The 24695-nt window shown below is 45.8% G+C and overlaps 1 protein-coding gene across 1 annotated transcript in view; it reads right to left on the minus strand.

Moving 5' to 3' along the window:
- Positions 1-7642: 7642 nt before the first annotated feature.
- Positions 7643-24695, minus strand: part of MASP1 (MBL associated serine protease 1) — a 79249-nt gene continuing 62196 nt past the window's right edge. The window contains exons 11-16 of the mRNA XM_075556191.1: positions 18146-18283; positions 14676-14789; positions 13557-13742; positions 11259-11326; positions 8402-8501; positions 7643-7833 (exon numbers count right to left, since the gene is read on the minus strand). Coding sequence (XP_075412306.1) covers positions 7643-7833; positions 8402-8501; positions 11259-11326; positions 13557-13742; positions 14676-14789; positions 18146-18283 — 797 coding nt within the window. The remainder of the gene's footprint in view (positions 7834-8401; positions 8502-11258; positions 11327-13556; positions 13743-14675; positions 14790-18145; positions 18284-24695) is intronic.

The following is a 24695-nucleotide window of genomic DNA, read 5'->3' on the forward strand; positions in this document are numbered from 1 at the left end:
CACTGCCACTAAGACGTGATCTTCCCAGCTCATTCCTTTATGGGGACTCCCTTGGAGACTTTGGGATCTACCTGCATGCTGAGACTGCACTGGCTCTTTTTGCCTGGGATCAGAAGCTCACTGCTGGGAACGGAGCCGGCATTTTTGCATCTATGTGACATTTTCTCAAAAAAGGCCAACACACACCAGATGCAGGAAGTCACTGTGAAGGCTCGGTTTGGCTGCTTCCCTCAAGTTTGGAGAGATCTTTGCCTTCCTTTCTGACACTGAGGCTTGCATGTCTCAAAAAGACCAGCGTCTTGGAAAACTGCTGTTCCTGTTGGGGAGTGGTCCTTACTCACTTCTCTCTCTCCTGATTTACCCTGGGCTGTTCAAAGAGGTTGGGAATCAGGGGAAAGTGGCCTTAGAGGCTCTGGAAGCAGATTCCTTTCCTCCATCGCCACTGTCCGGGCATCGTTGAAGACTACACAGTCATTGGCCTGATGTTTGTCACCACCCTGAGTCTCCCTGCCTTTAACTTTCTCTTCCCTTCACTTTCAGCATTAATGGCTCATTCGAAAGGTGTCCTTTATCTAGAGGGACATCAGGTTGCTTGGTGTCCCTAAACCTCTGGACCCCTTGCATGTCTATGCCTTCACACATGGTGCTCACACACGTCTCTGCTGATTTTCCTTTCAGCAGTTCGCCAGTGACAAGCAAAGACCACCGACTTTTTTCAGGGAGACGTTAATGCCCCGTGGCACTGCTGGGCAGATTCAAACCACCAACCTTCGGGTTTGTTGGTGGTGGTATCATTGGGCAGTTCCAACTTGTAGCAATCCCGCAACCCAAGTAGACTGCTGTGTAGGGTTTCTGAGGCTATACACTTTAGAGGAGTGGGATCTTCTCTTACAGAGACACTGGGCGAATTTGGACCACCAAACTTTCAGGGTGCACCCGAGTGCTTAGCCACAGTGACACCTGGGTTTTTATTATTTAAAAATATACATTTAAAGGGTTAGTAGTCGAGGGCAAACTGTTTCAGCCATTACAGGAGTAGTTCCCAAGTTCCAGACTCACTGCCATCGAATCAATTCTGTCTCCTAGTGACCCTATGGGATGGTAGAAAACAGCTCCTGTGGGTGTCTGAGACTGTAACTCTTTACAGAAGTAAAAGGCCTCATTTCCCCCTGTGGAGCAGCTGGTGGTTTTGAACTGCTGTCCTTGTGGTTTGCAGCCCAATGTGTAACCCACTACACCACCAGAACTGATTTGAAAAACCCAAGGCATGTTTGTGTATCTAGGCTAGGGTCTTCCAAGAACCATCTCTCCATCTTCACAATACAGCAGTTCTAATTGACTACAGCAACTTTTGGATAAATGAGCACACAACTTACTCAAATCATTCGTGCCTGAAAAAACACGCAAGCCAGGCAGTGGACTTTGACTCAATGCCAATGTTTATTGGAAAAGAAATGTGTGATCCTCCACAAGAACGATAGTTGCTAATGACATCTGGGCATGGACGTCATTGCTAACCATGATATTCCTTGCATGAAATCAGAGAGATATTTTACAGCAAATTTGCCCAGCACATCACATCATTTGCCATCTTGACTGTTACTTCTGTGGGTGTTAATTGTGGAGACACACACGTTGAAATCCTCGACCACCACAATCTTTGCTGAGCTTAGCAACTGTTGGTTGTGTTGTGAGGCTTTTTGTTTGCTGTGTTGAGGTATAAAGCTAGCCTGAAGCTTGTGGTCATTGATCTACATCAGTACGTGCTTCAAATACTCTTCGTTTTCAGCCAGAAACATTATGTCATCTGCATATCTCAGCCTGTTAGATTCCTTCCAATCCCAATGCTGTGCTCTTCAGATAGCCCAGTGAGGTAGTTAGTTGATTGTGCCAACCTGGCCGATAAACACATGTGGGAGTAATTGAAGGGCGGCGAGATAAATGGCTCGGCGAGCTTCGCCTTTCTTGTCTCTTGCTCTTTGATCATCGGACCAGTGTGCAGCTGCCTTGCTTGTTCTGTGCCTCAATTTACAAGCTACACTACCTGTGGGACACCTAGCCCGTGGACTGTGTTGCTGTAACTTGAGGTTCCTTCAAGACCGGCTTCGCCACACCATTAGAATTTATATCTCTTGAGCTGGGGACTGTCAGACCCTGTCATCTGGCTGACTGTTGGTGACCTGCCTTGCTGTTTGCTGCCTGTGCCCGGATAGCCTGAATTGCTCTACAGAGAACTACCCAGTGACCCTCAAGAGTTGAAGGACTGTCAGTGTCTCACGGGAGTGAGTTGCACTGAGCCATTTGTCCTGTTTGATAATTTAACTGCTTATTTCTTGTGTTATATATCTATCTGTATAAATATATATTTATCGGTATAAATATATATATTTATATTATCTGTATAAATTATATATATATATATAATTATCATCAATCTGGTTTGTCGCTCGAGAGAACCCTGTCTAACACACACAGCTACTTGACTCATTTGCTGAGCAAGCCGATCTAGTAATTATGACTAGAAGCTACAACTTGATGACAGTGACAGTCACTATGATTAGTGACACCCAGTGTGGTTCGCCATGATGCCACCTCACTGAGCCACGGACCTCTTATTACACCAGACAGAGTCTTCAGCAAAGCTCATCATGCATGTTAGCCACAGAACAATATGTGATAAATATCACTGTCCATGGCTTAAATGTCATATGTCTCAAATGAGTAATAAAATTGTTTTGTAAATTCTTTCGATTTTGAATTTCATTACTAGTTACCATATTAGTAACTGAGCAGAAGTCATTAAAGCTTTTGCCATTTTCCTTTAATTACTACTTAATTCTCAAGGAAGTTATTGCTATAGGTTCATAAGTACCACTTACCCCAATAGTGTATCTAAAACACCAGAACACTTGACAACCTTGGTGACTATAAAGACATTATCTGCAAAGGAACCAGCAGCGTGCACCTGTAGGGTCCACAGTGGCAGCCGTGTAATGTCTGACTGCAATGGGGACTAACTGTAATGGGAAGCCTGACTGTAATGGGGACTAACGACAGCTCCGGCTACAGCAGAAGGTTCAAAAGGTAAGTTAGCAGAGTTTTAGTCTTGTAGATAGATTGATACATGCAAACTTGGATAATGAAAATGATTTTTGTTGTTATAACTAATTACAGGAATATTTTATAAGAAAGAATAAACATCTGCTGAAATACTGCACAGAGATCTTTAGGACACCCATTTTGATGTCCACCCCTCCCCCCCATGGACAGTGTTACCTAGTGTGGCCCATCATTGTTCCACCCCCCAATCACACCGTGAGCGATTCCATTGCTGATGTGCACTTCCCTGATTTTAAACCAAGCAGCATCTCCCTTTTCTGTTCTAAGTGCTGCCTCTTGTTCTATGTACAGGTTCTGTGTGAGCACAGCTAAACATTCTGGGATTCCCATTCTTTGCAATGCTATCCATAATTCTTCATGATCCCCACAGTCAAATATCTTTGTATCATCAAGAAAAGGTGAGGTAAACAGCTTTCTGGTACTCTTTGCTATCAACCAAGATCCAGTGAATGCAAGGAATGTTATTCATCCTTCTACAGCCTCTTCTGAATCCAACTGAGATTTTTGGAGAATCTCCTGTCTTTGTGCTGATTCACATTTTAAAAATGATGTTCAGCAAAATTGTACTTGCATGTGATATTATCGGTATAGTTCGATGATGTCTTCATTCTCTTGGGCCCCCTTTCTTTGGCACCGGCATATATATGGACCTCGTGCAGTCAGGAGGCCAAATAGCTGTCTTCCCAACTTCTCTGCAGAGACAAGCAAACACTTTCAGCATCTCCTCCATTTGTTGATGGCTCTTGTTTTTCACCAATGTTCTCAGTGCAAGTTGGGCATCTTCCTCCAGGACCACTGGCTTTTGGTTTTGTAGTTTTTAAATCATATGCTAGCTCCTAACATGGTTGGATGTCAGCCAATTCCTTTTTGGCCCAGTGACTCTTTATACCTCTTCCATCATCTATAGTCCAGGGACTTGGGTATTGGTTGCATAAACTTTTTCCTAAGAGGAAATTGGAATGGGCTGTTGTTTGAGGTAGCAAATTTTCCATCATTCAAAATGGTCAGGAATAATAGACCAGGTGGTCCTAAGAGAGACATTTATGATTCTGTAAAACATTTTAAGTTTCTTTGATTTTAGCACTCGTTCACGGTTTGGAATTCTTAATAAATGCGTGTAGATCAAGGGCAAGAGGAAGTTCCGTGACCCGTCTGGACATTTTCTCAATGCAAAGATACACTTGCACTTGAGGAATAAGCAAGATATCCTGGGTTGAGCTTAAAGTCAGTGATTGGACACGAAAGCTGATGGTGTTCCAAGTTCTGCTCAGCGGTCTGACTTTAGGGAGGAAGGCTCTTTTAGATACCATGGCTGCTCCATCTGTCCCCAGAACCCAAAAGCTGGTTTCTAGGACACGAGGTTCTTTGGGAAGGAGTTGTTATGCTCTGAGGAAAGGTTGAGCATTCCTATGGGACTCTTCTTAGTCTCCCCATGTGACGTGCTCAGATTCCTTAACTTCTTTACTGTTCAGCTCCAGTACCAGCTCTTCCAGGAAGTCTCCCCTCACATCCCACCACACTTTCTGGTATGAAAGAAAGTCTGGTAGATTTTCTTCTACCACAGAGCACTGGGCAGGGCTCGTTTGTTCCATGGTAGTCACTTGTGCACATGCTACTTTTTTTTTTTCACTTTAGGAATTCCTAGAAGTCATGAATCATGTTCTCTTGCTCTCGAGAAGTCATGAATCATAGTCTCTTGATCTCGATCGTTCCCACAGTAGTCAGTACAGTGTGGTCCATATGGAAGTTAGCTTATGTTGTGCCATTGGAAAGTAGGGAGCCTTGGGATGCTTTGGGGCAATTCCAAAAGTTCTCATTATGAGTCTTCTTGGGTGTCTGTCCCCTTCGCGATTATTTAATGGAGTTGGGCATCATTTCTTTCTTCCCTTTACAAAATCAGCATTGAGGTCCAGAAAAGTAGAATAACATACCCAGACCGGCTGCACTCAAACCAGCAGGGGCTGAGTTGCTGTCCCTGAGTGTTCAGTCTACAGCTTCATGGCTATTACTTCTCATTTCCCCACATTGCCCCCTTTTTCAGCAAAATACACAGATGGACCCCAGAGCTGCAGGTTAGGCCAAGAGTTAAAATCCCTCATGAAAATCAGATTTGATAGTGCAGCAGTCAGGGACTTGGGCTTCTGATCTCTCAGAGAGCTCACATCTCACAGGGGAGCAGGGAAGGAGGCCTCTTCATGCTTCCTGGTGAAGAAGTGGCTCTTGGATGGTGAAAGCATCCTTCTTGGGAAGCCCCTAAGACTTTGAAAGACTAGAACCTTCAGGGGGAGGAATAGGGGTGAGGGAGAAGATCAGGGGGATTGCTCTTTGGTGTCTCTGTGGATTTGGAGAGGGCACATGCAGGAGCCTGAGGTCTCTTCCTACCTTGTCCACCCAGGTTCTCAGGGAGGGAAGGAGGCCAGAGCCCAGAATAGCTCCTTTGCTTAGAAATCGGGAGAGATCCCTTGGCTAGCCCTTTGTTTGAGCCCTGCCTGTGGGAACCTGGGTAGGTTGGAGCATTCTGTGTGCATCAAAACTCTTCTGAACTTAGGTAATATGCTTTTTGGTCATTTTGACTTTAACTCAACCTCAACCGGGGGGGGGGGGGAAATCTTCATTAGATTGTAGATTGCCAAAGCAGGATGGATCCTCTGACATGAAAGGAAGGAACTGGTCTCGGGCCATCCAGGGAGCTAGAGATGAGCGCTCATCCTAGAACCAGCTATCTTATGCTCCAGCGCATCATTCTCAGTCTCCTTTCTGGGCTCTGCTTCCCACGCGCATGCTCACGACTTGGCATCTCGCTCTTGTTTATTTGTTGTGGGCCATGCGATAGGACAAAGAACCTTATCTCTTCATTGTTTTATGGTGAGGAAGGGGGGCTGGGGTTGGGGAAATTATATATTATTAAAGAAGCGTGGAGCCTCTGGGGGCAGATGATCAAGGTTGAGGGTAAGGGTGTATCATGAGTCAGCTTTAAGATCTAGTCAGGAGTTTCTTAGAGAAATTTTTCTGCCTGAGAGACTCCCTAGTCTCTGAAAAAAAAAATCACATTTATTGAGCACTTAGTTTATGCCATATGTCTATATAAATTAATTTCATTCTCATCACGATTTTATGAGGTAGGTAAGGCATGCCATTCATTTCTACTTTGCGGATGAGGAAACAGGTTCAAAGAGGTGAAGTCACCTGCCCAGTGTTGCAAAGCTTCAGTGATGTAGCCTGGATCCTGTCTGTGCTTCATTAAAAGATGCCACCTTTATCATCAACTAACGAGTGGGCCCTGGTGACGAAGTGGTCACGCCTTGGGCTGCCACTGCAAGTTTGAAACCATCAGCTGCCCTGTGGGAGAAAGGTGAGGCTTTCTACTCCCTTAAAGAGTTACAGTCTGGGGAAATATATTTATGTGCGTATGTTTATAGGTTTAGTATTAAGGTAGCAGATGGACATTGGACTTCCACTCCAGTACTCCCTCAATGCAAGAATACTTTGTTCTATTAAACTGGCGTTTCATGATGCTCACCTTCCTGACACAGTCGCTGAAGACAGAGCAGGCGCATAAGCAAATGTGGTGAAGAAAGCTGATGGAGCCCGGCTATCAAAAGAAATAGCATCTAGGTTAGGGGCTTAAACACTTGAAGGTAAACAAGCAGCCATCTATCTCAGAAGCACCAAAGCCCATATGGAAGAAGCACACCAGCTTGTGTGATCACAAGGTGCCAAAGGGATGAGGTATCAGGCATCAAAGAACAAGAAATCATTTCGTTGTGAATGAGGGGGCGTGTGGAGTGGGGACCCAAAGCTCATATATAGGCAACTGGACATCCCCTTTCCTCTAGTTCCTTAATGCTCCCCCCCCAATATCATGATCCCAATTCTACCTTACAAATCTGGCTAGACCAGAGGATGTACACTGGTACAGATAGGAACTGGGAACACAAGGAATCCAGGACCGATGATCCTTTCAGGACCAGTGGTGAGAGTGGCGATACCAGAGGGTAGAGAGAGGGTGGGGTAGAAAGGGGATCTACACATAACCTCCTCCCGGGGGGTCGGACAATAGAAAAGTGGGTGAAGGGAGACAGTGTAAGATATGACAAAATAATAATTTATAAATTATCAAGGGTTCATGAGGGAGTGGGAAGCGGGGAGGGAGGGAAAAAATGAGGAGCTGATGCCAGGGGCTTACGTGGAGAGCAAATGATGAGGGTAATGAATGTACAAATGTGCTTTATACAGTTGATGTATGTATGGATTGTGATAAGAGTTGTATGAGCCCCAATAAAATGATTTAAAAAATAAAAATAAAAGAGTTACAGAAACCCACAGGGACAGTTCTGCCTTGTCTTATGGAGTTACTGTGAGTCAGCATGGGCTCCGTGCAGTGAGTGAGTGAGTGAGTGAGTGGACTCAATGGGGGTGAGACAGGGAAGAGGCAGGGGCAAAGGGTGAAGGGTATTTGGCATTATGATTCTCTGCTGCTTATGGACCACGCACAGATGGTGTGGAAGCTGAGAAACTGAGCTCAGTTCCTCACGCCAGTCATGCTCTGGATCCAGGCTTTGTTGTGCAGGATGTAGGAATACACTCCGTATTGATCCTTCTTTCCACAGTCCTCGCCCCAGGACACCGTGCCCACCAGGTACCACTGGCCTCTCTCTCTATCCAGAGTCACCATGGGGCCTCCAGAGTCACCCGCACAGGCATCTTTCCCTCCTAAGATGAGTAAGAGATGCAGGTCAATTACAGTGTGCCCACCGCACCCAGGAAGTTGAAGGAGGCCTCCCTCCCGCTGGCCCATTTGTCTGACTTGTAGTTCGGTGATTTAGACACCAGAGGGCGAAGCAGACTGATGACCCAAACCAGGGCTCAAAGCGGTCCTTGGTCAGACTTCCCTACAGCTGCAATTGCTTTGCGCCTAATTCAGGCCTTTCTCTTCCCAGAGGGGCAAAGAGGGACCCGGGACATGTAATGACAGAAATGCGGTACGTTCAACCTCAGGCCACCTAAGTGGAGAGTCAGGAACTTCATGCTCTTGCCTTTAGCTTAATGCTTGCTCTTGCCTTTAGCTTCTTCAAGGGTAGCCCCGCCCCGCCCTGCCCTGCCCTGTCCCATCCTGTCCAGGCCTTACCTTTGACTCCTTTCTCTCCACCTCCTTTCACCACACTCTAGGAGCTGCTGTCTGCCACCGGCCCCCGCCCCCCCCCCCCCCACACATGGCCATTGGGTGCCCATCAATCTCTGGAGCCGCCAGTGCCCTGTTCTCTGCCCTCTCTTGACCTACCCTCCTTCTCTCCAGCACAGATCATGTCCGGGGTCACGTTCTTCTTCAGCTTTGCATAGGCCTTCTGGCAGGTGCGATGGTCAACGATGGGGATTTCGATCTGAAATATGAAGCCGTGTTGGCTCCGACCCCAGGCTGGGGCACCCCTGTTGTTTTTACTTCTCCTGGAGCTGACTCTTGCCCACATCCTTCCTGCATGGAGCAGCACAGGTCTTCCTAGCACTCCGTTTCAGAAGCTGTCCTGGCATGCTGGAAGGGGCACTAAAGGGGGGTGCAGGGGATTCAGCTTCTGCCACAGCTTCAGCATGTACTTGCTGTGTGGCCTGGTGCAAGTCACTTGCATCCCCTGGGTCTCCTCTATAACTGGAATTGGATAAAGCTTGCCTAGTATACTCTAAGCCAGATAAAAATAAGGCTTTCTGCTCCCATAAAGAGGTACAGTCTTGGAAACCCATAAGGGCAATTCCACTCTGTTCCACAGCATAGCTGAGTCAGAATCAACTCTATGGTAGTGAGTTTGTGTGTGTGTGTGTTTTAGTATAATCTATGCCCTCTGCCATCAAGTAAATTCCAACTCATAGTGACCCTGCATAGAGTTTCTGAGGGTAGAGATCTTTATAGGAGTTGTCAGCCTTGCCTTTTCTCACAAGGATCTGCTAGTGGGTTCTGAACCACCAGACTCCTGGCTAGCAGTCCAATGCCTAACCCACAGCGCTGCCGGGGCTTCTTATTTGCCTAGCACCTGCATTATTTCAGATATGGCAACAAAGCAAAAGCCATGGTTAATCTTCTTTTCCACCACTTCTACCATTATTGGCTGTGGAACTTTGGGCATAGGATTCAATCCCTCTGTCTCTCGGGCCTCTGTAAATATTTCCTGTCTGAAACATTTGACCTGATGGTCACATGGGATCAAAGAAGAGGTGACTGGGTGCTCTGTAAATGCAGACGGTCTACATATTAGGTAATTGCCGGGGGTATCCCTGCTGGCTTTGCAGCAAACATCTGCTTGTGCTGTTCTCTCTCAGTAGAGTGTGAGCTTTGACATTCGGGGTCCAGCTTGTGCATTCCTGCTTTGCACTGCTGGGAACATAGTAAAGACTCAGGCAATAATTTGCTGAGTTGAGGAGGTAAATGCACACATCAATGTAATGCATTGTGACTACAGGCAGTCCTAGATTGTGAACACGTTTTATTCCTAATTCTGTCTTTAAGTGCATTTGTACATACGCTGGGACAGCTAGGTATGGTTGGTACATAATGCCAGTCAGATGTTTGTCTAATAGTGTGTGGTATCTGGGGTACCTTTCTGTGGATAAAAAGCATTCAAAGTGATGGCTCCAGCTACATGAAAATGCCTTGAGCGTAATGATGCAGCAATGATAACATTACTGTTTGATGGGTGTCTCGGTGTAGCCCCTGCTTGTTATAATGACCCATTCTAAATTTGCATATAGTAGGTTTCACATGGGTTGGTTCATAACTGCAGGTTGTACATCAAATGGATGTTCATTACCCAGGGACCACCTATTTATTGTTCCTGATTCTGTTTGGGGATCAATGTTGGCTTGGCATAGTGATCTAGAAAAAGAGCAAATATATACATCTCCTTCAACCAAACTCAGAACTGGGTGGGCAATTTGTCCCCCAGATACAACTCCTGGGGGTCCCTGCTGGCAGGAAACCAGAGATCATTCAAATCTCTCTTGGACCATGGCTTTCTCCAGTTGAGTGAGTGGGGTTGAGACAGCATATCTGCAGGCAATTGTCCATCTCCTGGTTCATTGATCCGTTCTCATCTAAGTGGCACTTTTTCTGGGAGAAATAGGAGCTTTGGTGGCATAGGGGTTATGTGTTGGTATGTGATCCGTATGTTTGCCCTTTCAAAACCACCAGCAGCTCCATGGGAAAAAGACTGGACTTTCTACTCCCATACACAGTTAAAGCCTCAGAAACCCATGGGGGGGTGGTGTCACTATGAGTCAACCTTGACTTGATGACAGTGAAACTCTCTTGGTACCCTAGACGAGGCAAAGCCTCATTATCTGATTTTATATGATAAGGTCCACAGCACCTTACACTTCTTCCTGATCTCAACTGGCCCCTCTAGCTCCTCTAATAGCTAGTCCAATGTCTGGAAGATGGGGGGGGGGTGTCACCAAAGACACACCTTGGAGTTAGAGAATGAAGGAATGAATAGGTGTTATCAAGTTCAAAGTTTAAAAGTTTAAAGTATGGTAAAATAACATGTAGAAGGATTTGAAGATAGTTGTGTCAGCTATAAAACCTGATGATGTTGGAGCTGGGAGGCTTAGCATCAGCTAGCGTTGTCCCCCTAACTTTGTAGTTTGAGATACGATGATCGAGAGAGACAAAATGACCTGCTTAGATCACCCCCCAAAGTTGGCAGGAGCCAGGGCTGGGAGCCAGTGATCCTAACTCCGAGTTCTGTGTTCTTTTCTGGAATGATACTGACTGTGGACTTCTAAATCCCCAGTCAAGTTCATTGTTGCAAGGACTGTGTCACACAGGAGTCTTGCCCGATTTGGGCCAATCTGAGATGTGGTATACTGATGGTCCATGACTCTTTACTGTACTGTTTTCTGAAAACTGCTCCAAAGCTCTGACTTTCATAAACCTCTAGGAACACTCCACAGTGTTTAGAAACAAGAATCTCATGACAAGTAGGATTAAACAGATCAATGTTGCTGGTGTTCGAAGTCCCAGCACACTTTGGAGGTGAGCCTGGTTGCTCCCCCTCCCCCAAATCTCCAGATCCCCGAGGGGCAAGATGGAGTGGGAAGATCCAATGCTGGACAAAAGGGTCATAATCCATAGGGTGTAAATTGAACTTCACCTCCATCAGAGTCTCTGGGAACTTTTGCAAGAACTGCTTCCCCCAGCCACTGACGATGACCATGGCCCCTGGAGGAGAGAAGATGCGATGAGAGCAGAGGCAGGGGGGAGGCAGGGGAGCTTTGTCTCTTAGATAAAGGTAGCATGACCGGGAAAAAAGACGTCAAGGTCAATGGTTACTTGCAACAGAGCTTAGGACACGGGATTCTGTGAGAAACTGCCTGCTTCATTTGGCTATTTGCTCCCACCTCTAATATGGAGTCAGGACTTCAAATCAGTTCTTTCTGGTTCAGACATGGCCAATGTAGTGAGCCGTTGTGAAATGTGTATGACTGAGAGCAATAACTGGAACGGGAAACATTGTGGGTCGCTGCCCTGCTAGAAACTTAAACAACGCACTGCCATTGAGTCATTTCTGACTCAGCGACCCTACAGGATGCAACAGAACAACCCCTGTGGGTTTTCGAGACTGTAACTCTTTACGAGCGTAGAAAGCCTCATCTTTCTCTCACAGAGCTGTTGGTAGTTTTGAGCTACTGACCTTGTGGTTAGTGGCCACCTTCATCTCCTTAAGAAACAAAATGCAATGTGTGGGTTGCATAGCAAACAAATTTCATGACTGTTCAAGTCTGAGACCATGGTGGCCTACACAAAGATGGTGGTGGGCTGCGGCACTTTGAAAATGCGTGGTTTTCCACGGGGCTGGCAAGAATCAGGCTTCTGAAAGGGCTAACTAGGCCTCTTCTGAGCCACCCAGTCCAGGCCTTTGACCTGGAACTTTCCTGTTCTGGTTATAGCCTCAGCCCAATTAAAAAAAAACAACCAAACTCCAAACCAGAAGACAGCTGTGCTCTGATTTCCTTGTGTTGGCCATAACAGAACCAGTTCTGAGCCCTGCGTGGGCGCTGCAGTCTATGGGGCCCCCAGTGTAGCCTCCTGCCTACAACAGTGCTGGCACCTAGCGGGCATCATCTAGCCTTTTAGCCTAGCCAATGGTATTCATGCTACCTTTAACAAGTCCCCTCTCTTCCCCTTCTGAGCCTCAGTTTCCCTGTCCTCAAAAGGAAGAGGCTAGACTTATTATTCTCTCAGAGACCATTCAACTTGGACTCTCTGGAAGCATATGAAGTTAGGAAACCTGGCCAGGGGTGGGGTGGGGTGATGTGAAAATGGATTGAGTCCTGATGGAGTAATTCTTTTTGCCTTTGAAAAAAGAGACTAGATCCGGAAGACCGTTGGGCTTAATGTTGAAATACGTTCATCAGGATGAGACAATGGACATGTGGTAGGGACATGGCACTTGTGGAACCAGGGCCACTTCTACCTGAGACTTTCCTAGTTGCTCAGATCTCCTACGCACTTTTCAGGTCAGATCTTTGCCATTTCTTTTCCTTCCATCATTTTTGAACCATGGGAAGTGAATGGCATCGCTACATTTTGAACGCTTACTTTATGTTGGATATATTTCAAGGTTATCTCGATTAAACATCATAACCACAGCATGGGAGTTCCTTATAGGGTTTAAAGGCAAGACATATGAGGCTCAGTCAGGTTAAGCCACTTTTTAAAGGCCACCCAACTAGAAAATGTCAAGATTGAGACTGGAACCTGTGCTACTTATTAAGTTATTGTCCCTCAGTTACAAACCTATTCTTGTGTATTTGTGATGTGCAGATGGGGCTCTGAAGGGGCAGCTCGGTCTGGCCAGCTGGTTTCTTGGAAAGTCAGGACACTGCTGGGGAGCCTGAAAAGGTTGCTGCCCCTGTTGCCATAACTCTCAAAGTGATGATACATCCCAGCAGTGGAAGTGGATTCAAGCTTCCAGGTACTTTCCGTATCATCATCTGTTGGGAAACTCTTCTGCCAGCAAATAAGTTCCAATCCCACAGACCCCCTTGTAAAGACTTCTAGGCTCAATAACTCCAATCGCTGCACTTTATCTTCCCGACCCTCGGCATGGCCACTTCTGCTTACTGTGGCTATACCTATCACTAAACACCTCTTTTCACTTGTGCAGTCCTCCACTACTGCTTTTCTGGCTGGATCCTAGTCTACTTAGAACATAGGTCTGCCTGTTTGCTGCATGCTTGCCCACACCATGTGCTTCCTTGGGACCTTTCTGACCTAGTTGTGCTAGAGGAAGAATAGGGAAACATGCAGCCACAGTCTGCTGGATCGGTTATTCAATCACAATCTATGTGGGCCCCAGGGCCTCACCAACTCTGAGGAAGAACAGAGTGAACAGGAGAACCCTGCAGAAGCACCAGCCGCTCTTCAGAGGTGGGGTGGGGAATCATACCTTCATCAGGGGGCCCCTCGGGCAGACAGATGGGCATCACAAAGTCATCCAGCACCGGGCTCGTGGATAGCTCCACCAGACCCACATCGTTCTCAAATGTGGTGGGGTTGTACAGGGGGTGGAGAATGGTGCGTTTGACCATGAGATGCTGTTCCTTTTCATCTGACCGCAGCCTCCAGTGCTTGCCTGGGCAAGAAGAAGACAGGTCAGGCCACGGGATAGCGGAGGGGGAGGTCACACCTGGTTCCTTGTCAGCCCCACGTCCTAGTCAGTCAAGGTGTCTGGTTCAACCCATTTCACTGCCTTTCACCTATATTCCCTGCAAGTCATCCCACCTATCTGCCATTCCCTACATATTTACATGGTTTCCCACCTGTTTGTCCTCTGAGTGGGTCCTTCTACCTTGTAATGCTAGTTTCTGTTGCCACACAGTCAAACCTTCTAGCAAGACTTCAGTGTCTGGTTCATATGTTGCCTCTTCCATGAAGCTTCTCAGATTCTTGAGTGAGATTTTTCAGTTAGAAAACCTTTCCTTAGGAGGGTGGCAACATTCGGTGTTTCTCTTATACAACTGACTTCTTCTGACTTTATGTGAGAGGTCTTTGTGCTCTTATTCCTCCATTGGGCTGTAAGACCCTGAGCAGAAGTCTGAATTGTGCTTTTAGACTCTGGAATAGAGGTAGTATGTAAATGTATATGGAATGGAATTGAATCAGCTGGTTCTCTTACTTCTATAAAGGAGAATTAAAACCTTGACTTTATGTTTATGATCGACTTAAAACCATGGAAGGGCCTATAGAAATGATCTAGACTGGGATCTTCAGTTTATCACTGTGAAAACAGAAGTCTAGTCGACTCCGATGACTTGCTCATGACCACACTTCCTGAAAATCACAGACGTGGCCTTGAACTCAGGTCCCTGGCTTCCAGTCCTTGGCTCCTTTTCAACTGACTTCCTGCCTTGATGAGCGAGAGAAGGAGTGAGTGAGAGAAGGAGCGAGTGAGAGAAGGAGCGAGTGAGAGAAGGAGTGGGTGGATATGTCCTGAGAATGACAGGAGTGGTACCTCCTTCCCTAGCACCTTGCCTGGTCTTCAAGAAATCCATTTCTCTGCACTCACCCAAAATGATTTTGAAGTCAGAAGGTCTGATCAGGTAGGAATCCTGCAGGACCGTGGCCTCCAAATCAAGTGCTTCATGGAGGCAGTGTGCAGCAGTCACGACCCAGTTGGTGCCTGGAGGACAGAGTACACACATTGTCCTGCACCACCCAGCCGTCTCCCCCCATCTCCAGGGGAGGGAAGAGCTCCCACGGAGTGCTCCAGGGCAAACCCAATTGTCTGCAGATGCACGCTGTGGCCTCAGATATGACATTTACGTGACCCTTATCTGGAAATAACAGACTGAAGTAGGATTTCATCTGTTAGCCCCAACCCAGGCCAAGAGTAAAGAGGGTTTCAGGGCTGCTGGGGTGGAAGAGTTACACACACACACACACACACACACACACACACACACACACACACCATGTGCTCACTGCTATGTTTCAGGACTTGCTACATAATATGGTTTATGGGCCATCAGCAGTATCACCTCGTACGTCCTGCACAATCTCAGGTTCTTACTGCAGACCCCAAACCAGAAGCTGCCTTTTAACAGCATCCAAGTGATTCTTCCATACTTGTAGCTCTGGTGCTTCTCAGCTCTGTCTACATGTTGGAATCTTTTGGGGAATTAAAAAAAAATAAACCGATGTCTTAGGCCATTTAAGTCATGGGAGAGGGCTCAGAAACCAATGTTTTTAAAGTTCCTTGGTTAGTTGCCTGTTAGCAGGATGGAGAATCCCCACTCTGATCTCATTTTATAGAAATGGACTTGAGTTCTGCTGGAAAGCACAAATGTCCAGGGCCACACAGACTAATGACAGGTTTGGGCCAAATTCTAGGTTTCCTGATGGCCAGCCTAGTGCGTTTCTTATGTCTCACCTGTCTTCCTCCCTTGAGCAGGTCCATCTCCCAGTCCTGCCCTTTGGTGTACACTCATTTAGGTGGGGCAGATGACAGGTAGCCAGGCCCGGAGACATAACCAGGGTAAGCCAAAGAGAAAGGCCCCAGGGCTTGGTAGCGAGGCATCAGGGGAAAAAATCCAGAGGCTAGGGTAAGCGGAGGTGCCTTTCTAAAGTAGGAGTCTGAGGTTCCACTTGGCCCTCTAAGAAGCAGGCTCCAAGATTCTGGGGCACCTACACCTAAGCCACCTCTGCTTCCTCTCTGAGGCATTTTAGGCACCTGTCCTTTTGGGGCTGTTAGCCATATTTGTCCAGGTGGGCTGACACACCCAGGTTAGAATTATCTTCCTCTGAGCAGGGCCTCTGAGCTGTTTAGATGAACCTAGGGGTGTGCCATGGGTGGGGGGCGGGGCTAGGGACCCAGTTTCTCCTTCCTGCTCTGCAAACTCTGAGTCTCTGAGCCAGTCTCTCTCCACCCAGCCCTCAGAGGACTTTGCCTCTTTCTGCTGTTCCTTAGTCTCGCTTCTGAGTCCTCAGCCCTCTGCCCAGCCTTCCTTCCCACTTCAAGACTGAACAAAAGAAGGAGGAGAAGAATTATAAGTTAGGTTAGCTGTGGGGAGGATGAAGTGTGTGGGAACTTTTAGGTTGACTGAGGGTAGAGAAGTGAACTTTAAACATCTTTCAAGACATAATGAGGAATAAATATGCAGTAAATACAAATAAGTGTGGAACGTCAAGGGGCTTTGGATCAAGCCTTAAGAAATCTAATTTAATTCCTAAGACTGTGGGCACATAACTCATCTCTTTGACGTGTCTTCTAACAATCCAAATGTCTGATGAAGGGACATCTTCACTTCTTTTCTGGGTTAGCCTCTCCTCCTCCTTCAGCCCCTGGCTGCTTTTTATCTTTTCCACCCTACCTCTTCTTCCTCCTCTTTCCTGATTTTCCCATTGTGCCTTTCTCTTGCACCTCCCCTGCCCTATCAATCTCCTTCACTCTTGTTGTGTTTCCCTATTGTTCTTATTCTCCTTTTTTGCCTGGGCTCTCTAATTCCACCTCTGTCACCCCCCCCCGCCCCCGCTCCCCTGCCCCCCCCACCAGTTTGTCTTCAGTTCCTTCTCTCTCATTGTCCTCTCCCTCCCTGCTTCCTCTTGGGGGCCTGGAGTCCCATCTTTCCGCACCTCTGCCCTTTAACACAGTCATCCGCTCTCCTCATCCCTTTGAGTGGCTCTCTCTCAGGAGTGAGAAACTTCATTGGGTTGTTGTTTTTTGTGCAAAGTTAAAGAGGAGGGCTTGCCTCACCAACAGGTGGCCTGGCTGTCTTTCTGGACCTGTGGGTCGTGACCCCTTTGGGGGGGGGGGTGTCAAACAACCCTTTCACAGGGGCAGCCTAAGACCATTGGGAAAACACATAAATATTTCACAATATATACTTACATAGTGTTTTGTGATTCATCACTGTGCTTTAATGATGTTTCATGATGTTCAATTTGTAACAATGAAAATACATCCTGCTTATCAGATATTTACATGGCGATTCATAACAGTAGCAAAATGACAGTGATGAAGTAGCAATGAAAATATTTTGATGGTTGGGGGTCGCCACCACATGAGACACTGGCTGGAAGGAGGAGGACCCCTGCTCTGGCTGGCTGAGGGCATGCGGAGTGAGAGGCATGGCAGCCAGACAGTGGTGGCTGACCCAGTCTCCTTCCCCTGCACAGGGGTGTCATCAGAAACTGGCCTGGGGCTCTGAAATGTCACTCCTTATTCTTAAGAGGTCAGAGCCACCAGGGGGCTGAAGTCATTTGGGCCATACAGCTCATTTCAAAGATGGATGTCTGAGCCCTGCAAGGCTCAAAATGCCAGAGCCAGCAGTGGCGAGAAGAGCCACTGGCCGTTCCATTCATGGCCGGACTCTCCACTCGCACCCACACGCAGTCCATCACACCGCAGTCTGAGATGCATTTCCTGACGCTTTTCAATCTGCGCCCTGATTCCCCTCTCACCCCTCTCCCACCTGTGCTTGTTCTAAGGCTAATTCCTTCTGTCCTCATTATTGCAGTTGCCACCCCACTGGACTCTTGGCCTCTAATTCACCCTGTTTTGGATCCAGCTGTCTCTGCAAAGCACCTGCCAGAATATGTTTATGAATCTGCAATGGTATTCAGAATAAAATCTAAATGTCCAAGTATGGCATTCAAAGTCTTTCTGTCTCTCCCTCCTGTGACTTCCCCAGGGTGAGTTTCCTATTTCTCCCTTATCCCACACTCTGAGCCCACTTGGCTCATTACCTTATGTTATAATTCATGTCTGAGGGTCTGACCCCCTGACTTAGTCCTTCAGCGTCAGAAGCTCACCTGATTAGGTAAGTGTTTGCTGATGGAAGGAACTAGTTAGAACAGAAACACGCGTCTCCTGCTTCCAGGTACAGGCTTTTCCTACCACATTCTACATGTCTAGGCTCCAATACTGATGTGGACAGTGATCCTAAACATCTCAGTTCACCTCCAGATGGGTCTGGGGTCCCATAGCACTCACCAGTCCCATGACCTTGATTTTCCCCACCCTTCCCACCTCCTTACCTAGAAGGGAGCCACCACAGAAGGGCTGTCCCCTCAGGTGTGTTAGCATGGCAATCCAAGGTGTGGCGCCCTTCTGTGCTGGGCGTCCACTGAAGATCCTGGCCGTCAGCGTCCGGGAGAACTTGGGGAGCCCACACACTGCAGCCAAGGGAGGGAGGGACAGGTCACATCTGGACTTCATCTTGCCCTTTCCCAGAGCTACCAGTTTCTCAATCTTTATTAGAAACATCTGTTTGGGGGATTTCCCAGCAGCCATTGCCCCTTCCAGAAGCAGTATTTCTCCTTTCCTTTTGCATCTACTCTTCATCCAGTCTTAATCCAAGTGGCATGAATCACACTGACCTTCTTTGTGTTCCCAAGGGTGGGAACATGGCCCAGACCTACATAATCAAGACCTCTATCCCTTGATCACAGCAATTGCTTGGGATAAAAATGTTAATCTGGACAAGACAATAGAACCTTGAACTGGGTCTTTTGCTACACATAGAAGGGAACAAAAGTCTTTTGTTCCACATGAGCAATTGCCATTCTGCTGGCTATCAACACCTGTCTTGCAGCAATTGTTCTCTTTTTTCTCATAAGCTGTTTTGTGTTGGTGTTCTGCCCCTTGCAAATGAACTTGTACGTAATAGTAAGTAATCCTCATGCTTTGTCTCCTGAGAAAAGCCCGTTCTCAGGATCTTGGGTCCCTGAGGATCACCAGAACAAGTCTATGCTTATTCTATAACCCGTCTCTTTGATTCATGGAGTCACAGACTAAGCAGGCCCTTGGAAATCACCTAGCCACTCCCTCCTATTACACAGCTGAAAAACCAAGGCCAAGAGGAGGGAATTGATTTGCCAAAGATGATTGGATGAGTTCATGGGAAGATTCTAGTTCTAGGTCCCCTGACTCCCAACTGTCAGCTATTTTCTCTTGCGGCAGCACTAGCTCAGAGCTACACTCATGGCTTCCCAGTGTATGCACACTCCAACCCCCTAGAGCTCTGCCTTCTTTCTCGCTGACACCAGTCGGCTGAATCGGCGGAAAAAAAATCCTGTGTGAATGTGCTGCAGCCTGGCCTGCATCCTCAGTACCTCTGAACATTGTTCTACAAGCCCCAGGCCAACTGCCCCATGCTGGTGTATTCCTCTGCCTCCACTCCCGGCAGATGCACAGAGACTGAAAGGTGGGCACTTCCAACGTCATGCATCCCCTCTATTTGTGAACTTTCTTCTATTCAGAAAAAAAAAAAAGCTCTCTGGATCTCTTCATTTCCTAACTTTCAGGATTGGATTTTGGGGATTTTCATCCCTCTCCTTCATCTTGTATCGTTCATTCTTCAATGTATGCAAAACATGGCGAGCCTTTCTATGTCAGAAAACAAACCGTCTGCTTTTCCTGCTTCCCATTCATTCGCTATTGTTCCCACTCCCCCCTTTCAGAGTCAGGATTATGGGAAGAGGATTTGACATGCAGGCTCCCTGCACCCACCCTTCAATTGGAGGGGGCCTTTGCAGAGGTAAGGAAAATAAGGGGCTCCTTACAAGATTGGAAATTGATATTTGTGGTAGTTACTTAATCTGCTGTCAATTTGAAAATTAAGAGTGAAGGGGAGGAGTTTAGCTTGTCAATTAGGCCACAGCTTGATGACCTCATTTGGAGGTGCAATGGAGATAAAAAGCTTGCCGGAGGCCAGACACTCCCACACACCCTGTGCCACATTGCTGACGACAAGCCACACGGAGATAAGCTGATGGCAGCCAGAGCCTCTAGCTGGAGAAACCTCATGGAGACCCACGCCAGCGCTGAAATGCTTCTACCACCACTGGATCCATAAGCCTTTCCACCCACTGGGCTGTGATCTTCCTGCATTCCTGTCATTTCATGGCTGCGTGAGTCTAAAGAGGAATTTATGGACTAGTATCAACATATGGGGTAATCAGACTTTGTATGGACTTGATCTGGACTGGGATGGGATGTTTTCTCAATATATAATTGCTCTTTGACATGAATCTTCTTTGGTTTGTTTTACTAGTCTTCCTGAACTAACACAATATTTAATGAATCTAAAATCATGAATAGAGGTAGAACCTCTGGACCCATATATGAAATTTCAGCGATAATGTTTGCATATAGAGAATAGTATTTTAAAATTTTTATCTTACATATTTTTCACCCCTAGGAGTTCCCATGGCCCTTCAGATTCCCAACCATTGAAATTGGAGTCCAGTCTTTCAGACAAATTCTAGATACAATTTTGACCTTTGAAAAGGCAAAGCAGAAGCCAAAGTTTAGAAACACAGATTTTCATTGAATAGTCAGCGTTTGTGGTATAAATAGAAGATTAACAATCAGTAGGATTTATCTTCGAAATGCAAAGGTGGGTCAGCATAAGAAAACCAATCAGTGTATTACAACCACATTAATAAACTAAGTGGGAAAAGCCCCCAGAAAATCATCCCAATCAGCAGAAGTATTTGAAAAAATCCAATATCCTTCAATGATAAAAATGCCCATAAAACTGATGATAGAAGACACATTCTTCAACTTGATAATGAGCATTTGTAAAGAAACCCATATTTAGCATCATGTTCAATGGTGAATGAAATACTGAAAGCTTTCCCCTAAAATAAAGAAAACATAAGGATGCTCACTTTCACTGTTGCTCTTCAATATTGTACTGGGAGATCGAGCCAAAGCAATTAGGTAAGAAAAGAAAAACAAAAGCCATCCAAATTAAAAAGGAAGAACTAAAGCTATCTCTATTTCAGATGTCATAGTTCTGTATATAGAAAATCCCAAAGAACATACATACCCCCACGCCACTACCAACACCAACAAAACAAACTATTAACAATAATAACAACAAAATCCTACTACAACTAATAAATGAATTCAATAGTTTTAGGGCACAAGGTCAACACACAATCAGTTGTGCTTTTATACCCTAAAATGACAATCCAAGAGGATAACTGGGAAATAATACCATCTAGAAATGTATTAAAAAGAAGGAACTGCCTCGGAATAAATTCAACTAAGGAGTTAAAAGTCTTTTATACCAAAAACTACAAAACAGGACTGAAATAAATCAGAGAGAGCCTGAAGAAATGGAAAGATAGCTTATGTTCATGGATTGGAAGACTTAATATTGTTGTGATGGCAATGCTACTCAAAGCTACCTGAAAACTAAATGACACTTTTATAAAAATCCAAACAGCCTTTTTTGGGGGGTGCAGAAATGGAAAAGCATATGGAATTGCAAATGATGCCAAATAGTCAAAACAATGTAGAAAAGGAAGAACGAAGTTGTAGGATTCACATTTCCAGATTTCAAAGCGTAACCACAGCATGCCTGTAGTCAACTCAGTGTGACGCTGGCTCAAAGATGGGCATATAGATCAATGGAATAGAACTGAGACCTTATAAATAAGCCCATTCTTCTCTGGTCTATTGCTATTCCACAAGGGTGCCAAGACCAATCAATAGAGAAAAATATAATTTCTTCAGCAAATGATGCCGGAACAACGGAATATTACATAAAAATAATAATGTTGGACACCACCTCACACCATATACAAGAATGAATTGCAGATGGATCCATGATTTCACACTAAGCAAAAACAATAAAACGTATAAAAGTTAAAGCAGTTGATCCCTATGACTTGGCAATGGTTTCATAATAAAGCTTTTTAAAAATTAAAATGACAAATATTGTCAAGCATCTGAAGCAACTGGAGCTGTTGTTCATTCCTGGTAGGAATGTAAAACACTGCAGTTTTTTGGAAAACAGTTGTGTAATCCTAAAAAAAATTGTTAAATATATAATTACCATAGAAGCCAGCAATTCTACTCAGGTGTATACCCCGAAGAATTGAAAACAGGTATTCAAAGTAATTACACGAACATGCGTGTTCATTGCAGCATTACTCAAAATAGCCCAAAGGTGTAAATGACTCAACCCCCTCAATGGATGAATGGATACACAAATTATGATATATACAGCTAGTGAAACATTCCGAACCCCTCAGAATGAAGTATAGATGCATTCAATAATATGGACGAACCTCAAAAACATTATGCTCATTGAAAACAGCTAGATATAAAGACACATATTTTATAATTCCATTTATATGAACTATCTAGAAGACAGAAATCTTTAGAGACAGAAAGTAGATGGGTAGTTTCCGAGGCCTTGGGGGCAGAGTGGGGTGGGCAATGGTTACCGGGTTTGGGTTGATGAAAACATTTTTGAATATCAGGAGGTAGTGGTTGCATAGTATTGCAAATGAACTAAAGATGGCAAAATCCGCGAACTGATTAGTTTTATGTTATGTGAATTTTACCTTAAGAAAAAGAAAATAGAAATTATTCAACAAAAGATTTGTAGGTTCAAGGTACCCATACCTAGAGAGCAAAGCATCTAAATTTTTACTAAAGCCGTCATAGTGAAAAAAGGGTGCAGAATATGGCGAGGGCCATTTCCTGCCTCTCAGGGAAGAGCAAAGCCCTTGTGGGGCAGGAAAGGAACCCGAGTGGCATAGTGGTTATGCTATGGGCTGCTAAACTCAAGGTCAACAGTTCAAAACCACCAGCCACGGAGGAAGAAAGATGGTGGAGCTTTCTCCTCCCCAGGACTCGGTGGCAGTCAGTTCGGCTTTTGGCTTTGGGGCAGAAGGAGCAGCCTAGAGAGAGAAGTCAGGCGTTGGAGACTTTCACACAAGCACACGGCCTGCTCGCCAGTCTTCCCTGAGAGCTGGCACGAAGGACTCGGTTCCTCTCTTTGGGAAGCGACAGTATGAACACAACCAGAAGGCTCCTGAGAAATGAGGATGGAAAGAGTTGACCCTTCCTCTAGTGTCCTTTGGGTATGTTCTTAGGAGGGACCTGCCCCTGGACTTTCCTGGGCAATTGAATACTTAACGACTTCTTGAAACGTCTTATATTTCCTTCCTTGATTCTAAAGTACATCTTGTCTTGCATTTCTAATTATTTTCTTTTGAGTTTCTCTCTCTCCTGCCCCCCCTCCTCAGGGCTTCCTTTTTTCCCAAGGAGCCCTGGTAGTGCTGTGCGTTAAGCACTGGGCTTCTCGCGGAACCATCAGTGGCTTGAAACCAGACAGCACTCACTGGCGAAGGCCTGGCAGGCTGCTTCCACAGCTCCAGAGGCTTGTGTAGTGTCTGCAAGGCTTCATTATTTCTTTATTTGTCGTTCTCTTTTTCTATCCACACCTTGCATGCTCATGTTTCCCTGTTCCAGTTTTGGTTTCTTTTCTTTTCTACACACCCCCGTAGAGGATACTCTCTGATCTCACAGGCTTTCGAGTCAAAGTCTCTACCTCTCCCCCCTCCTCTGAAACCTAGACCGGGATTCCTTACTGCCTACTTGCTGCTCGAGCTGGCTAGCTCGCAAACTCTTCAAGCACAGCACAAGCAAGTCCTGGTTTCCATTCTTCAGAAACACATGCCCTCTCCTCTGCTATTTCAGGTGTCTGCTAAATCTGCACACCCACAGCCTTGGACACTGAGTCATAGGAAAATGTCCAGGAGTAGCGGAGAATACTGTGTCCCCCTGCTCCATATCACAATATCCCCCCATCTAACCTTGGTGTAGTACTAGTCACAAGATTAGGTCCAATTATCTAAAGAAAAATGAAATTATGAAGAGCATGATACATGGTAGCCCTTGAAAGCAGCTACATCTGAAGCAGAATTTAGAATATTTGGTTCATAACTATGTAAAAGGCTTGGCATTTTCATTATGATGCAGCCCCCCAAACAGATCTCAACTGCATCCCCAGAAAGCCCCTACTATCAAGTTAGTGTTGGGATCCTTCTGCACTTTGCCCTCGCAGTGTATCCTGGGATGCCTACACACCACAACCTGCTACATATGTTATCATTGTTGAGTGCCTTCACGTCGATTCTGCCTCATAGTGAGCGACTAGTGTGACGGAGTAGAACTGCCTTGTGGGAACCAATTGTCAAGTCTTTCTCCCTTGACACAGGTGGGTGAGTAAGCAGCCAAATGCTTCAATGCACTGTCACTAGGGCTCCTTGTTGAATGTACTGCTTAAAGATTTTTAAACTGCCTGCCTGGAACAAGGGAAAGGTATATGCCAGGGCTGTATGCTTTCACTACTCTTATGGGATCTATATGCTGAAAAAGTAATCACAAGAAGTTGAACTTGGTAAAGAAGAATGTGACCTTGTTGTTGTTTTCAAGGACTCTATGAGCACAACATTGACTACTGCAGGAAGCATCAAAAGACAATGGAAGGAACACAGAGTCACGGCACGAAAAAGAACTTGTCAGCATTACACCCTTGCTAGAGGCAGCATAAGCTCAAGAACCAATGGTACAGAAGGAGGAAGTTCAAGTTGTACTGAAAGCATTAGCAAAAATTAAGGCTCCAGGAGTTGACAGAGACTACCAATGAAAATGTTTCAACAAACGGATGCAGCACTGGAAACATCAATTCATTTATGCAAAAAAGAAAACGTGGCAGAGATCCATCTTTGTGCCAGTCCAAGAGAGGTGACAATATTATCCAACAGTATCATTAACATC

Source organism: Tenrec ecaudatus, chromosome 8 (assembly GCF_050624435.1).
Source record: "Tenrec ecaudatus isolate mTenEca1 chromosome 8, mTenEca1.hap1, whole genome shotgun sequence".
NCBI lineage: Eukaryota > Metazoa > Chordata > Mammalia > Afrosoricida > Tenrecidae > Tenrec > Tenrec ecaudatus.